This window comes from Saimiri boliviensis, chromosome 21 (assembly GCF_048565385.1).
Source record: "Saimiri boliviensis isolate mSaiBol1 chromosome 21, mSaiBol1.pri, whole genome shotgun sequence".
Taxonomy (NCBI): Eukaryota; Metazoa; Chordata; class Mammalia; order Primates; family Cebidae; genus Saimiri; species Saimiri boliviensis.
The window spans coordinates 12,891,289-12,908,032 of NC_133469.1; the positions used below are offsets into that span (position 1 = coordinate 12,891,289).

At 54.6% G+C, this 16,744-nt stretch overlaps 1 protein-coding gene across 7 annotated transcripts in view; it reads left to right on the top strand.

Annotated features, from left to right (window-relative positions):
• The first annotated feature begins 1,648 nt into the window (after window positions 1-1,648).
• The window catches only part of CSNK1E (casein kinase 1 epsilon), a 38,139-nt gene continuing 23,043 nt past the window's right edge, over window positions 1,649-16,744 (top strand). For 2 of the 7 annotated variants that reach the window (XM_039463085.2, XM_039463089.2), the window contains exons 1-2: window positions 12,044-12,304; window positions 15,273-15,360. In XM_039463085.2, coding sequence (XP_039319019.1) covers window positions 15,285-15,360 — 76 coding nt within the window. In that variant the 5' untranslated portion in view covers window positions 12,044-12,304; window positions 15,273-15,284. Of the gene's footprint in view, window positions 1,711-12,043; window positions 12,305-12,587; window positions 12,811-12,836; window positions 13,015-15,268; window positions 15,361-16,744 lie in introns of those variants that run through there. The other 5 variants (XM_074391269.1, XM_074391271.1, XM_074391268.1 and 2 more) reach the window with 5 other exon arrangements.

Here is a 16,744-nt window from a genome sequence, read left to right on the forward strand (position 1 = left end):
CCATGTTTGCCAGGCTGGTCTTGAACTCCTGACCTCAAGTGATCTACCCACTTCTGCCTCCCACAGTGCTGGAATTACAGGCGTGAGCCATCATGCCTGGCCAGAGACCCCCATCTCTACAAAGGAGAAAAATTAGTTAGGTGTGGGCCTCACCTGTAGTCCCAGCTACTCAGGAGACTGAGGTGGCCAGGAGTTCAAGGCTGCAGTGAGCTGTGATCACACCACTGCACTACAGCCTGGGCAACAGAGTGACACCCTGTCTCAAAAAAAAAAAAAAAAAAAAAGGAAAAAAGAAAATAAAAAGATCTCCACAATGAACAGGTATTCAGCATGACTTCCTTGGGAGAGATTTCCAGAAATGGAATTGCTCCTCTAAGGTAAACACTAAGTTAAGACTCTTAGGTAGCTGGAACTGGTCCATCAGAGCAGAGCCCCTATCTCTGCCACCACCATCAGGCTGATATTTTCAACAGAAAAAAATTGCCAAATACGAACAGTCTCAGATAATACAAAGAAGATGGATACAATTTCCAGTGCACAGGTGTCAGATCCAAAGATAACTTGACCCACACACCCCAAGCTCCATGTCCCCATCTCTCCCTTAGGGCTTGGAGCAGCCTGAGAGAAGCGGAGAGTGTGCCGAGAGGAGAAGGAAACAGGGCTTTCGGAGGCTCCAAGAGTTTATCTTCTTTTCTCCTCTCTCTCTTTTTCTTTCCTTTCCTTTCCCTTCCCTCCCTCCCTTTTCTTTTTCTTTCTTTCCTTCTTTCTCTTTTCTTCCTTTCTCTTTCTTTCTTTCTCTCTCTCTCTCTCTCTCTCTCTCTCTCTCTCTCTCTCTCTCTCTTTCTTTCTTTCATTTAAGACAGAGTCTTGCTCTCGTCGCCTGGGCTGGAGTGCAGTGGCACCATCTCGGCTCACCGCAACCTCTGCCTCCTGGGTTCAGGCAATTCTCCTGCCTCAGCCTCCTGAGTAGCTGGGATTACAGGCACGCGCCACCACGCCCAGATAATTTTTTGTATTTTTAGTAGAGACGGGGTTTCACCACGTTGACCAGGATGGTCTCGATCTCTTCACCTTGTGATCCACCCGCCTCGGCCTCCCAAAGTGCTGGGATTACAGGCTTGAGCCACCGCGCCCGGCCTCTTTTTTTTTCTTTTTTTAAGTAGAGATGGGGTTTTGCCATATTGGCCAGGAGTCTCGAACCTCTGACTTCAGGTGATCGGACTACTTCGGCCTCCCAAAGTGCTGGGATTACAGGCGTGAGCTACGGTGCCTGGCCTGGCCCCGAGAGTTCTAAGTAAACCAGGGACGGAGGTGGGGTGGGGGATCCCAGCTATTTCTGATCTGGGAGACCGGAAAGATCTCATCCGGGAGAGTGGGACCTCCCGTTTCAGTCCGCCTACTCCCCAGGGTCGCACTTGGAGGCTCCCTCCCAGGCCGGCGCGGCTGCTGCCCGGGGGCCCAGGCCACGTCGGCCGTGCGTACCGGAAGAAGTGTCCCAGCACCTCACCCCGCAAGCACTAGAACCACGACACCCCAGGGGCGGGGCGGCCGGGGCGGGGCGGGCAGGGGCGCGGGGCTGGGCTGGCCAGGTGACGTCGCGGCCCCGCCCCCGGCCGGCTCTCTGCTCCCGGCGCGCTCTGCCGCGGAGTCTTCACCTGCAGGCACAGGTGTGCGCACCTCACATCTCCGAGGCCGGCCAGCAAGCTTCGGGTAAGCGCCAGCAGGAGCTGGGGGTAGGGGCCGGGAGGAGGGCCTGGGGTCGGGGTCCTGACGGAGAGCAGAGCCGGGTGAGAGAGGAGGAGGAGGTGGGCATGGGTCAGTGGAGATACTGCCTGCTTCTCCAGATCTTCCCTGGTCTCTTGGTTATAGTCACGTTGTCCTGAAAAGGTAGGCTTTGGAGGGAACTGAAGGAGAGGAAGTTGAAGAGGGAGCAGCAGGTTTCCAAATATTTCAGCCACAAACGTATTATTATCATTCTTCTTCTTTTTGTTTGTTTGTTTTGTTTCTTTGAGACATATTCTGTCTGTCACTGGTGCGATCTCGGCTCCCTGCAACCTCCGCCTCTTGGGTTCAAGCAATTCTCCTGCCTCAGCCTCCAGAGTAGCTGGGATTACAGAAATGTACCACCACGCCCGGCTAATTTTTGTATATTTTTAGTAGAAACAGGGTTTCACAATGTTGGCCAGGCTGGTCTCAAAACCCTGACCTCAGTTGATCTGCCTGCCTCGACCTCCCAATGTGCTGGGATTACAGGCATAAGCCACCGTGCTCGGCCCTATTCTTATTATCATTCTTATTATTGGTGCCTTTTATTTGTTGTAAAACTGTATGCTTATTATTTGGCAAATGTAGAAAAGTAGGAAAGAAATCATTCATAAGAAGGCTGAGCACAGTGGCCCACACCTGTAATCCCAGCACTTTGGGAGGCTGAGGCAGGAGGATCACAAGGTCAAGAGATGGAGACTATCCTGGCTAACAGGGTGAAACTCCGTCTCTATTAAAAATACAAAAATTGCCGGGCGCGGTGGCTCAAGCCTGTAATCCCAGCACTTTGGGAGGCCGAGGCGGGTAGATCACGAGGTCGAGAGATGGAGACCATCCTGGTCAACATGGTGAAACCCCGTCTCTACTAAAAGTGCATAAAATTAGCTGGGCATGGTGGCGCGTGCCTGTAATCCCAGCTACTCAGGAGGCTGAGACAGGAGAATTGCCTGAACCCAGGAGACGGAGGTTGCGGTGAGCCGAGATTGCGCCATTGCACTCCAGCCTGGGTAACAAGGGCGAAACTCCGTCTCAGAAAAAAAAAAAAAAATACAAAAATTAGCTGGGCGTGGCGGCAGGCACCTGTAGTCCCAGCTACTCGAGAGGCTGAAGTAGGAGAATCGCTTGAATCCAGGAGGCGGAGGTTGCAGTGAGCTGAGATGGTACTGCTGGACTCCAGCCTGGTGACAGAGCACAACTCCATCTCAAAAAAAAAAAAAAAAAAAAAAAAAAAGAAAAAGAAAAAAATCATCCATAGTACTAGGACATAAACAACCACTCTGGATATTTTGGTACGTTTCCTGTCAGTCTTTTTTCCATGCAAGACCATTTTAATATCATTTTATCATATCATATCTGCAACTTTTATGTCTTGCTTTTCCCCTGAATACTGTGTCATAAGCATTTTCTCGTTGTGAGTCACTTGTGTGTGTCATCAGTGTTCTAATGGCTGTACAATGTAACATGTGAGGGACAGGCCGTGATTGGGTACCATTCTGAACACTCCGTGGAAAATTATGAAGGGAGACAGGGAGATGTAACAGAACGAACAGGCCAACACTGGGATCTGGAGAAAGACCTTTGCTCTCTGTAACCATCAGTTTCCACATCTGGAAAGTGGGTACATAGAGTTACTTCTCCAGGGTGTTGTGAAGATTAAATGAGGTTTTTTTTTTGTTTGTTTGTTTTTGTTTTTTTAAGATGGAGTCTCACTCTGTTGTCAAGCTGGAGTGCAGTGTTTCTATCTGGGCTCACTGCAACCTCCCACTCCTGGATTCCAGCAATTCTCCTGCCTCAGCCTCCCGAGTAGCTGGGATTACAGGTGCCTGCCACCACACCCAGCTAATTGTTTGTATTTTTAATAGAGGCTGGGTTTCACCATGTTGGCCAGGATGGTCTCAATCTCCTGACCTCATGATCCGCCCACCTCCGCCTCCCAAAGTGCTGGGATTACAGGTGTGAGCCACCGCGCCCAGCCTAAATGAGCTAAATTTTGTAGGCCCGGTCCCCACAAACACCACCACCATGGATCTGGTGGAAAAAGGTTTTACATGTTTGTATGTTTGAAGGGAAAACTTGGGCCTGCTGAAGATGCTGAGGGACCAGAGAATGGGAAGTGCTGGGGAGAGAAGGACGGGCATGAGCTCTCTTGGGAAAACCTCCGGGATGGGGACATCTCTGAGTCTGAGCCGGGCGGACATGAACCACTCTGTCGGTCCTTATCTGCTTTGTGTGGGCACAGACAAGATCCCTGAGGCAGGGCCAATGGCCTCCAGATGGGTTCACCCTGCTTGGGATGAGCTTCTAAGAGAGCTTCGGTGGGGGGGGTGGAGGTGGGGCATAGTAACCAACCCCTTGTACAGATGAGCAAACTGAGGCTCAGAAGACAGGTGATTTGTTCAAGATCTACATGGGAAGCAGTAACCAAGCCTCTTTGGGCCCCAGGGCTCCTAACTCCCCTAGGGATCTCTGTACCAAATGCCTGGATGGGGGAAGCGGGGAGAGGAGGATGTCAGGGCTGGGCCATCAGCTGTACTTGTATCAGGCTAATCTTCGCTTAGAGAAAACAGAAGTCTCTGTGCTTTGGGCCTCTGCTTCCTTAACGGTGAAATGGGAATAACTCCCCAGCTACCTACTTACCAGGCCCTCCTCCCACTTTGAGAGACCTGCTTAATCTTTGTACATCTCCACACCGACCCCTCATCTTCTTCACTCCCTGGCCATCTTCAGAGGGGGTCTGGGTACTGGGAATCTGTGGCCACACCTCAGTGGAATGGGAAATCCCCATTTCTCGGACCCATCCATTTCTAGACCCTGGGGGGCTTACTCTGTTTCTTTCTTTTTTTTTTTTTGTTTTTGTTTTTTTGTTTGTTTTTTTTGAGATAGAGTGTTGCACTGTTTCCCAGGCTGTAGTGCAGTGGCTCAATCTTGGCTCACTGCAACCTCCACCTCCTGGGTTCAAGTGATTTTTCTTTTTTCTTTTTTTTTTTTTTTTTTTTTTGAGACAGAGTGTCGCTCTTGTTACCCAGGCTGGAGTACAATGGCACGATCTCGGCTCACCGCAACCTCCGCCTCCTGGGTTCAGGCAATTCTCCTGCCTCAGCCTCCTGAGTAGCTGGGATTACAGGCACGCGCCACCATGCCCAGCTGATTTTTTGTATTTTTAGTAGAGACGGGGTTTCACCACGTTGACCAGGATGGTCTCGATCTCTCAACCTCGTGATCTACCCGCCTCGGCCTCCCAAAGTGCTGGGATTACAGGCTTGAGCCACCGCGCCCGGCTTACAGGCTTGAGCCACCGCGCCCGGCTCAAGTGATTTTTCTGCCTCAGCCTCCCTAGTAGCTATGATTACAGGTACCTGGTATCATGCCTGACTAATTTTTGTATTTTTGTGGAGACAGGGTTTCACCACATTAGCCAGGTTGGTCTTGAAATCCTGACCTCAGGTGATCCTCCCACCTTGGCCTCCCAAAGTACTGGAACTACAGGTGTGAGCCACAGTGCCAGCCAGGTCACAGCAGATTTTAATCCCCCTGAGGTGGATGGTCTTGCCACTTCCATTTCTGAGATGAGGAAACTGAGGCTTAGGAAGGTTCTATAAGGTTCTTATCCAGCCACATAGCCTGGAGTTTGAAGTAGCCAATTAAGGATTTGAATCCAGCCTCTTGAAGCAGCTTTTTTTTTTTTTTTTTTTTTTTTTTTTTTTTTTGAGACAGGGTCTCACTTGTTCTCCGGGGAAGGAGTGCAGTGGGGCAATCATGGCTCACTGCAGCCTTGACCTCCTGGGCCCAAGCGATCCTCCCACCTCAGCCTCCCAAGTAGCTGAGGCCATAGGCACGCACTACCATGCCTAGCTAATTTTTTGAATAGAGACAGGGTCTCCCGTGTTGCCTGAACTGATCTTGAACTCCTGGTGAACCTCAAGTTTCTACCTGCAAAATAGGCGGGGTGATCTCCAGCTCACAGGATTGCCATAGCAGGAAACCAGAGTGAGTGCTGAGTGCCCAGTGGGGGGCCTGCACGCTGTCTATCCAATAAATCTGAGTTTTTTCTCTCTTCCTGTCCACGGGCAAAACTCTCTTCCTGTCCACGGGCAAAGCCATTGGATAAATCTCCTAGTCAGCTGCCTAGGGTTGGAGATCCTCTTACCTCTCCTTCCTCTTCAGCCTTCTGCCCTGAGGGAGAGCTGGGTGCCATTTGACAGGTATCCCACACAGTGGGCCCCTCCCACCCCCAAATAGCTGAGGTTCCTACCATTTAGCTATTGCTTGGGGCTGTTCCTTCCCCCAACCACCCACCATCCAATTTCCACCTACTTCCTTTTTTTTTTTTTTTCACAGCTCACTGCAATCTCTGCCTCCCAGATTCAAGTGATTCTCGTGCCTCAGCCTTCTGAGTAGCTGAGATTACAGGCGTGCACCACCACACCTGGCTAATTTTTTTGTATTTTCAGTAGAGGTGGGGTTTCACCATGTTGGCCAGGCTGGTCTTGAACTCCTGGCCTCTAGCAATCTGCCTGCCCTCCCAAAGTGCTGGGATTACAGGTGTGAGCCACTGCCCCCAGCATCCCACCTGCTTTCAAGTCCTGCCTCCTCTCATCCACCCCAGTGTCCACTCCGGAATTTCTCTATAGACAGGGCTTAGGGGGACAGTCTGATGGCAGGGGAAGGACGGCTTGGGACTTGTCTTGATTCTGTATTTGTGTAGCACTTCACAGAAAGTTACAAGAATAGCAACTGCTCACATCACAAAATTCCCAGGGTGAAGGGGAGAGGGCTGCCCGCCAGCCGTTGGTACCACCATTGGCCCCAGACACTGACCTTCCTCTCTCAATACTGTTACTTCCTCTTTTTTCTTTTCTTGTTTTCCTTTTTTTTTCTTCTTCTTCTTATTTATTTATTTTTTTCCTGAGACAAAGTTTTGCTCTTGTTGCAGAGGCTGGAGTGTAATGGTGCGATCTTGGCTCACCAAAACCTCCACCTCCCAGGTTCAAGCGATTCTCCTGCAGTCTCCTGAGTAGTTAGGATTATAAGCATGTGCCACTGTGCCCATGTAATTTCATATTTTTAGTAGAAATGGGGTTTCTCCACGTTGTCAGGCTGGTCTCGAACTCCTCACTTCAGGTGATCCACCCGCCTTGGCCTCCCAAAGTGCTGGGATTACAGGTATGAGCCATTGCACCCGGTCAGTTCCTCTTTTTTCTTGTGTCTATTCAGCCTCTCCCATCAGATGGTCAGCTCCTGGCCAGCTGGGGCCAGTGTAGACCTCTGAGGCCCTCCAAGGAGTTGGCATCGGGAAATGCTTGTGGGTGAATGTGTGACGTGGCAGGATGATGAGTCGCACCAACTCTGCCGAGCGAGGAGAGCTGCTGCGGGCTTCGGGATGATGAGTCGCAGCAATCATCCTCATTCCTGGAGCCCAGCTAATGTGTGGTTGTATGACCTGGGAACAGGAAGCTCTGGCTTCTCAGAGGGTGGAAAGAGCAGGTTTGGGCGCTGGTTGACTGCAGCAGAAACAAGGGATGTTGTGCTGAGCGGAGGGGTCAGATGAGCCCACAGGGTCGGGGGTGACAGGCCAAGCTGAAGGAAGGAAGGAAGCAAGCAGGGGTGAGCTGGAGGTAGGGCATGGGTGGTCCTTTCGGGGTGCCAAGGAGTTGTGTAGTGTTCCCTGCTCTTGGGGACGTGTGACAAGCACTCCTGGCTCCTTTGGGAGTTGATTCCCCAAAGGAGTCAGTAGCCCAGGGAATGCTGAGTGGAGCAGGAGGACAGATGGCCTCAGCAGAGCAGGAGGACAGGCAGCTGCCATGAGAAGGGGTAAGTGGGGCAAGGTGGCCCTGAGCAGGGCTTTTAGGGACCGTGTGGCTCAGGATGGAAAGTGTCAGGCCCTGCCTCCACCCCCGAGACCACACACAATATCACCATTGCACAAGTATTTACGGGGCACCCATGACCTGTTGGGTACCACAGGAGCACCTGTGGGAGATTTCTTTGTCTTAGAGAGACCCTCAGATCATTAAAAATGAACAAGCTGTGGCCAGGCACGGTGGCTCACGCCTGTCATCCCAGCTCTTTGGGAGGCTGAGGTGGGTGGATCACAAGGTCAAGTGATAAGACGATCCTGGCCAACATGATGAAACCCTGTCTTACTAAGAATATAAAACTTAGCTGGGCGTGGTGGCACACGCCTGTAGTCCCAGCTACTCGGGAGGCTGAGGCAGAAGAATTGCTTGAATCTGGGAGGCAGAGGTTGCAGCGAGCTGAGATCACGCCACTCCACTCCAGCTGGTGATAGAGCAAGACTCCATCTCAAAAACAAAAACAAAAAACCAAGGTAACGTTGTTTCAACCAGTCCTAAATACCATGAAGAAGAGAAAGCAGGGCATCCTCAGTACAGGAAGGGAGCCCACTGAAGGCTGATCGAGGAGGGGCTGATCCAGGAGGGCTTCTGTGCAGAGGCTTTTGAGTTGTGATCTGAGCCTGGAGCAAGAGGCAGTCACGGAGGATTAGAGGAGATCATTCTAGGCAGAAGAACAACAGGCAGAGGCCCTGAGGCATGGTGAGATGCCAGGCAGACAGGGAGGCAGAGCGAAGTTTGATATGGGGTCTGGTGTAGGCAGGGGCTAGATCATAGCAGGCCCTGGGAAAGAATGTGGATTTCATGCTAAGGGAAGAAGGAGCCACTGGTGTATTTTCTTCTTTTTTTTTGAGACGGAGTCTCTCTTTGTCACCTAGGCTGGAGTGCAATGGCACTGCAACCTCCGCCTCCCAGGTCCAAGTGATTCTCCTGCCTCAGCCTCCCAAGTAGCTGGGATTACAGGCGCGCCACCACACCCAGCTAATTTTTGTATTTTTAGTCTTAGAGACAGGATTTCACCATGATGGCTGGGCTGGTCTCCAACTACTAACCTTGTGATCGCTGCCTCGGCCTCTCAAAGTGCTGGAATTACAGGCGTGAGCCACTGCGCCTGGCCAACCACCGGTGGTGTATTTTCAGTGGCCGAGGTCACATCTCAGTGGTTAACAGGCCACTGCAGGGTCTGAGTGGAAGGCACATGTGGTGGGAGTGGCTGGGTTCAGAATCCAGCTGGGAGGCGGAGCTCACGTGAGCTGCTCAGGTGTTGACTCTGGGGTGAGGGGTTGAGAGGGAGCTGTTTCCCACGGAGCCCAGATTTGTCACCTCAGGGTCTTTGTCAGCTTAGTGCCCTGGATGTGGTGTGTAGAGGCCACGCCCCTCCAGTCTTGCCCTTAGCTTCAGCGGGGGACACTGAGAGCTTTAGAACCTCTTTATCCAGTGCCCCATGCCCCACCACCCAGAGAAGGGCTGTGGATTCCTTCCCCAAGGTCATACTAAAACTCAGATTGACCAGGGACCCAACCCAGACCTAGATACCCCACCCTGCTGCCTCTCCGCTGAAGATGGAAGAGGAGGGAGGAAGCCCTGCCAGAAGTGACCTGACCAGGGATGCCCCAGTGTTGAGGTTCCCCGGGAAAAGTCAAGCCTGAAAAGAGAGCCCGGGGCCAAAGCTGTGCCCTGGGAGCAGTCGGGGGTGGGCAGAACATCATGAAAGGGTGTGGGGACAAAGAGCCGACGCCTGGCTGGGTGAGGAGGAGAATGCCCCAGGACAGCATCTTCACGCTGGCAGGGCTGGGGACCAGGGGACCTCTGAAGCCTGTGGGCCGTGGACCCTCCATGAGCAGGGCCTGAAAGGGGAGGACCCTGAGAAGCTTCCCATCAGGGCCTTCGAGGGCTAAGACCAAGATGGGCAAGTCTAGCGGCTTCCCCGGGGTCCAACTAGGTTTGCATATCTACCACTCGCTCCCACCTTAGAAGGGGCTGGCGGTGGCCTCTCCAGAGGAAGCCTAAAGAAAGGAAAGGAGAGGTGGGGGATATAGCCAGCCATGCTCAGGAGCTCGGAGGAGCCCAAATCAGGAGCCCTGCATTGAACTCTGCTCCTCCTGGGAACGGTAACATTGTAGTATAAGCATCTTCCTCTTACTCAGGGCTGCTTCTGGGCTACATTGTTTTTTTGTTTTGTTTTGTTTTGTTTTGTTTTGTTTTTGTTTTTGTTTTTGTTTTTTTTGAGATGGAGTTTCGCTCTTGTTACCCAGGCTGGAGTGCAGTGGTGCGATCTCCGCTCACGGCAACCTCTGCCTCGTGGGTTCAGGCAATTCTCCTGCCTCAGCCTCCTGAGTAGCTGGGATTACAGGCACGCGCCACCATGCCCAGCTAATTTTTTGTATTTTGAGTAGAGACGGGGTTTCACCATGTTGACCAGGATGGTCTCCATCTCTTGACCTCGTGATCCACCCGCCTCGGCCTCCCAAAGTGCTGGGATTACAGGCTTGAGCCACGGCGCCCGGCTGGGCTACATTGTTTTTGTGATTTATATTATCCTCACTTTACAAATAAGACTCAGAGTTTTAGGCAAGGCCTACTGTGACACTTGTTAAAAAGTAGCAGAACACTATTTGTGGTTTTAGCTTTTTTTTTTTGAGACAGAGTCTCACTGTCACCCAGGCTGGAGTGCAGTGGTGCAATCTCAGCTCACTGCAACCTCCGCCTCCTGGATTCGAGAAATTCTCCTGCCTCAGCCTCCAGAGTAGCCAGGACAGGCACTTGACACCATGCCAGGCTAATTTTTTTTTTGTATTTTGAGTAGAGACAGGGTTTCACCATGTTGGCCAGGCTGGTCTCAAACTCCTGAGCTCAGTCAGTCTGCCCACCTTGGCCTCACAAAGTGCTGGGATTATAGGCGTGAGCCACTGTGCCTGGCCACAGAATACTATTTGAAGCTAGCGTTTTAGCCATGGGGGCTGCTGTCACATGCTTCCTGTGACCTTGAACAAGGCTCATTCCCTTGTTGGGCCTCAGTCGTTCCAGCTGAAAACAGTGGAGGGGGGCCAACTGTGGTGGCTCACCCTTCAATCTTAGCACTTTGGGAGGCTTAGCAGGGAGGATTGCTTGAGGTCAGGAGTTTGAGACCAGCCCAGACAACATAGTGACCCCATCAGGGCAACATAGAAACCCTGTCTCTACAAAACAACCAACAAAATTAGCCTGATATGGTGGTGAATGCCTATAGTCCCAGCTACTCAGTAGGCTAAGGCAGTACTGGGGGAACAGAGCGGTCCTGTTGGGCTGTGTGGTCCTGGGCAAACCCCTTCCCCTCTCTGGGCCAGCTTCCTGGCGGGTGAAAGGACTTAGTCTGTGAGGCTCCTGCCCGTTTGGGCAAGCGTGTGACTCAGTCCCTCAGGCTCGAGGGAAGATATGGTTATTATGGAAGTGACTCCTCCCAGGAACTGTGCTTCCGGGATTGGACGCAGGGGCTCAGGCGTTTTGCCTGTCCACAGTAACAACCGTGTGAATATCGGTGTGTCATAATTGAAAGCTTTGCATGGCACAGTGTAAATATCATCGCTTTAATGACTTGCAGCCTTTCATCGGCTGCTCTGGAAGCCGGTAGAAGCTTTCATTAATTCTCCCTGTGACCTGGGGAGGACAGGGTCCTTCCTCCCTTTTGCTGTTTTAGGAAACCCAACCTCAGAGCTGGGAGGTGACTTGGCCGGCCGTGCACCACTCGGAACCCTGACTCAAGTGCCGGTGCTGTGGTAGTGTGGCACCCCTCCTTCAACAGGGGAGAATGAGGTTAGGGTCTGAGGGTCCCCTCTGTGCCAATCCCAGTTTGGGCTGCAAGGAGGAGGAGGAGGAGAAAAGGTCTTTTTGCCCGTGGTGTTTTCCATGGGCGAATGACTGGGCCTTGTGTGGACCTCCCTTGCTGCTCCTCAGGTCTCTCGCCTTGAATCAACCTGGCCTGTGTTCTCTGCGGCACTCGGAACCTGGAGGCGGACTGAGCCCCCAGCTGTCTAACAACTTGTGCAGTGTCGTGAATATCCGCCTGTCTGCCCACTGCTCTGCCCGGAGAGGAGAGAACCCGGCAGGCCGGGAGGGGAGGCTTTGGGTCTAGAGCCTCCCCCGCCCCTCCCCTCCTCCCCGCTTTTTGTGCACCCTCCTCTTCCTCTCTGTCCCCCTACCCAGTCTTTTCCACCTGTGCCCTGGACTGCATCAGGGTGTCACTGCCCGTGCGCGCCCCCACTACCACGCGAAAGCCCGGGCGCCTGCACAGGGCCTGGGGGACTGCGTTTCGCGGCTGCGACCCCTAGCAACCCCCAGCGCGCTGGGCGCGGGCCCTTTAAATCCTCCGGGGCGGCGGCGGCGGGCCGGGGATGACATCAGCGGGCGGGCCCGGGGCTCAATGGGAGCCGGCGGGCGCGCGCGGGGCGTGAGCGCGCAAGCCGGCGGCGGGGGCGGGCGGACGGACAGCAGGCCGGGAGGAGGGAGGCGGCGGCGGCGGCGGCGAGAGCCCAGAGCCAGAGCCCGGCTGGGGCCGAGCGGAGCGCGGCGGCAGCGGCGGCGGCGGCTGGGCCGGGAGAGGCTGGCGCGCCGGGCGGCTCCGCGAATCCTCCGGCATCCGCCCCGGCGGGCCGCCCCCGCCCGCGGCAGCCCCCCGAGCAGCGGCCCGGCAGCGGCGCCTTCCCGGCGGGGTAAATATTGGGGGGCCGCGGGCACGCGGAAGGGCGCAAACCTGGGGGGAATCGGGGCTCCCTCAGCCTCTTTGTTTTTGCTAGAGAGGGAGAGAGGGGAGGGAGGGGACACGCGCGTTCGCGCTGGGGTGGTGGGGGGGCAGCCCGGGCGCCGCCCGCTCGCTCGGCCTGGCGAGGACAAAGGCGCGGCTGGGGACGGGGAGGAGGGGGCCTGTTATCTTGCGGGCTCGCGGGGGAGCCCCCCCCCCCCGGCCGGCCCGCCCCCGCCTCCCTCACGCTGAACCCTCCGAGGCCCCGGCCGGCCAGGCGGCCACCCCGGCTGTGATTTGGGGACGCGGAAGGAGGGGGCCCGGGGTGCTGGGCGCCAGATACTGTTGATTCGGGCTCGCGTAGGCTTCCTCGGACAATCAGCGGCGCCCCGTGCTCGCCCGGCCCCGGCGCCCGGACCTGGGGGTCAGCAAGGCTGCAGCCGCACGTTGGGTGGCGGGCGTTTGGGGGGTCCTAAGGTGAAGAAGTGTGTGGTCACCCGGCCACCGATTTTGTTTTCCTTTGTGGAGAGAAAGAAAGGGGTGGGGGTTATGTATCGGATCCGATTCTCCCGTTTTTGTCTGTGAGAGATTCATGTTTTGCGAGTCTCTAAGGAACATAAAACTGGCTGGGGATCGTTAGAAGATTCCGAAGCTCTCCTTCATACCCAAACTCGAAGTGGGGTAAGCCCCCTCACCAGCTTTTCCCTTAGTTTTCTTGCATATCTTCTTCTTGGGATCGCCTCCTTCCTAGAGAAGGATTTGGGGAGAGGCGAAGGGGACACAGTGTCTCAAGTTGCTTCACGCAATGCCTGTGTCTGGGTCTCCTTTGCCTTCGTTTCTCCGATGTCCCTTCGATTTTTATTTTAATCGCCCAGGGGCAAGCAGCAGTGGTCGGGGAGTAGGAAGCCCTGCCCGTGTGCCTTGCTGGTTGGTAGTTGTCTGATTTTTTTAACCGGCTGAAACTCCTGAACCTTCGTATCCACTTTTTCCCCCCACTTTGTTTATGTCTCCCCTCCCCCATGGGAAAAGCAGCAAAGAACTGGAAAGCCGCTCCCATTCCTGAATGAAGCCTTTCTGCTCTCCTCTGGGAGGCTTTTTGGGGGTTGGTGCTGGGACAGTGGGGGCTCCCCCAGGGACCTTGGGCCCCTGCGGTGTTGAGGAGGGACTGGGGGTTTGGCTGGCTGGCACAGAGCAGTCAGGGGGTGCTGAAGGGCTTGCTCCCCTCACTTCTCTGCAGACGGCCAGTGAGTGGGGAGAGACTGGGGGGTCATGTGCAGTATATTTATGTAAGACACCCAGACAGAGGGCATGAGTATTTATATAACCCGGCGTGGGTATTTATGTAATATAGGATGCGAGTATATTTATGTTCCTTTCCTAACCTGCGGCTTTCCTGGCTGCCATGTGTGGTCTCTGAATTGGTGTTGACGGAAAATGGATGGGGGGGGGGTGTTTGTGTGCGCACCTCTCCCCCACCAGTGGGGCTCACTCTGTGTGTCTGCTTTTCTTCTTCCCTTGGAGTGTACACAATCGGGAAGCTGGACGTGTGTGTACGTGGGGTGTGTGGCGTGTGGGTTTCCTGCAAACGTGGACTGCGTTCTTTTGGCAGCATGGCACCTCAGCTGAGACAGGCCAAGCATGAGGGCAGCGGCCCTTGATGGAGAGCCCAGAGTTTGGCCAGCTCGGGTGGAGGCCCCTGCCTCATGGTTATTGGTGGAGGGCTGGTGAGCTCCCTGGGCGCCAGGTGCTGGGGTTGGCCTGTCTCTCCTGGGCTCTGCTCACTGTCCAGGGAATCCATCTCCCTCCCAGGCTGCCCTGGTTGTTGGGGGCAGTACTTGGCACAGGGAAGGGACTGATCCTCTGTGCCAGCACAGCTGCTCTGCTGTCTTCCTGTTTTGCCCCCGTTTGTGAGTGTGGGAGACCGCCAGGTGGGACAGCCGGAGCCCTATCCTAGGCGAGACTGCTACCGTCTACAGGGTGCTGTGGGGCACGTGGTGTGGCCTCTGTAGGCCTGAGTTCCCTGTCTGTGAAAGGAGTTCCCTCTTGCTAGTCCTTGATGCCGGTCCTCTTGTAAACACCGCTCCTCTGCTTCTTGCAGAGTCCCTGGTTCCTGTCCCGTGCCAGCACTGCCTCCAGGCCTTCGAGTTTCTTCCTTTGCTGGCCAGGAACAGGGTGTCCAGACTTTTGGCCCAGGCCAGAGCAGAGGCGTCCCTCCTAGGGTGGCCCTGGCCTTGAGGAAGGAGAGAAGCTACTCACGTCAGATCCCCTCCTACCCCTTGGGGGCTGGGACTAAAACCCTGGCTCAGTCTCCTCTGTTGTTCTATAGGGCCCTCTTAGGAGATCGTCCTCCTAGTGTTGAAGGACACCAGCTCCAAACAGTCTATCCAAGAAGCTATGGGTCTCCCTGTGAGGTTCTTGGTGTCATGACGTGGAGATGGAGAGGTAGCTGGAAGGTGGACGGTCTAGGACGTTTCTTTCCTGCCTTCCCTTCAGTGGCATGCTGGGCACTGGCGAGGTCTGGCCTTTGGGCAGGGGCAGTACTTGGGAAGACCAGGCCAGGCTGTGGGAGCTTGGGGTTAGGAGTGGAGTGGCCCTGTCATTTCAGATGTATAAAAGGGCCAATGCCCATTGTGAGTCTTTGAGAAGCTTCCATTGAAGGACCCCTGAATCAGCATCCCTCGAAGACATGCCTGCTTGTCTCTGGCCACCCCGAAACCTGTTCTCAGTCTGCCTTGGCTGTTCCCTGGGTGTGTGGGGTACGGGCTGTGGCCCACCTGACACCTGGGTGTCCTCAGGCAAAGCGAAGCCAAATCTATCCCTGGACAATAGGGAGAATGGGGGTCTTCCGAGTTCCTGGTGGCTCTGCCTGGCTGTGGTGGGCTGGACCCCTTGCCTGGCTCCCCACATCTCTGACCCTCGTGTTCTTGCTTCCTCCGCAGCAAGAGTAAGCCATGGAGCTACGTGTGGGGAATAAGTACCGCCTGGGACGGAAGATCGGCAGCGGGTCCTTCGGAGATATCTACCTGGGTAAGTGTCCCTTGCACCAGCTGCAGCCCCTGGGGCCGGCCCAGGGGACCAAGAGGAGGAAAGACTCTAGGATTTTGGGATCTGAAGTCAGAATGTGGCTCCAGTGGCATGATTGGCCCAGGGCCATTCCAGATGGGGAAGGAAGCAGCAGGTTGCTGAGAGGCAGGCCTGGGGCTCCTCCTCTCACAGGCCAGGCCGGGCACAGGAGGGTATTGTTACCTCCAATTTCTGTAGGAGTCGTGCAGTTCCTCTGTGCCTCAGTGTCCCCAGTCAGCTGGGTCCCCAGCCGGGTCTGGGGAAACCCCGGTGGGGTTCGCATCCTCTCCCTTGCCTCCAGGGAGAAGGATATTGGTAGATAAAAGAGGCCTGGGTTGCTGCTGGACCCCCAGCCAGCCCCCCTCCCTGTGGCCTGGCCTCCTGGAACCCAGCCCAGTCAGGCTTTGCGATGACGCAGGCTTCCCTGTAACCTCGGGGGCAGGGTAGAGGGGATCTCCTCATTAGAGAGCTCTCTCTCTCTCTCTCTTTCCCTCCGGATGTGCTTCCTGTTGAAAGTACGAGTTTGCTGTGATGTTGCATTTTAAACAAATCACTGAACTCCCAGTCCTCTCCTTGGCCTGGGAGAAACGAGGCTTGTGCTCTTCAGTGCCACTTTGGAGGGGCACGGTCGTGAGTCCTGGCCCTTCCTTTGTGATTGTTGGTCTGAAGGGAAGGTATTTTGTGTTGGCGATTGTGGATTAGGGAGTGGAGGCTTGGAGTTGCTGAAGTGAGGTGGCCAGCCCCTCTCGGATCTGTCCTCATTCCTGTCCCTGCACCCTCAGAAGCAGGCTAGACGCACCTCTGTGCCTTGGTTACCTTCCTTGGAAAATGAAAATCAGCCCTGTCCAGTACAGAGGACACCAAGTCTGTATATTGTGTCCATCAGTTCTGAACTTTGGGGTTTCTGTTAGCGCATGGTTAGGGGCCCTTGGAGTGTGAGATCTGCTGCTAAGGAACCCTCAATGGGGACAGGGAAGGAGACAGGGAGTTCTCTGGGCACTTCCTTGCGGGTACTTTCTGCAGCCCCCTAGAGGTAGTTCCGGATTATTTGTTCCACGCATCAGGAAACTGAGGCACCGATGGTCAAGTTGGCCTCCCAAGACCGCTCTAGAAAACTAGCAGAAGCAGCCTATGTACTTCTCTACATGAGTGAGAGCATCTGAGGGTGACGTGTTACACGTCTAGCTCTGCATTCTAGACCTGGCTTTGTGTGGCTGTGGGAAGGTTATGCGACTCCTCTGTGCCTTAGTGTCCCCATCTGTAAAGTTTGTGATAATACTGCCTGGCTCAGATGACATGACAGATGGGAACGTGTTTTGTAAACGCTAAGATGCCAGCCAGATGTGCG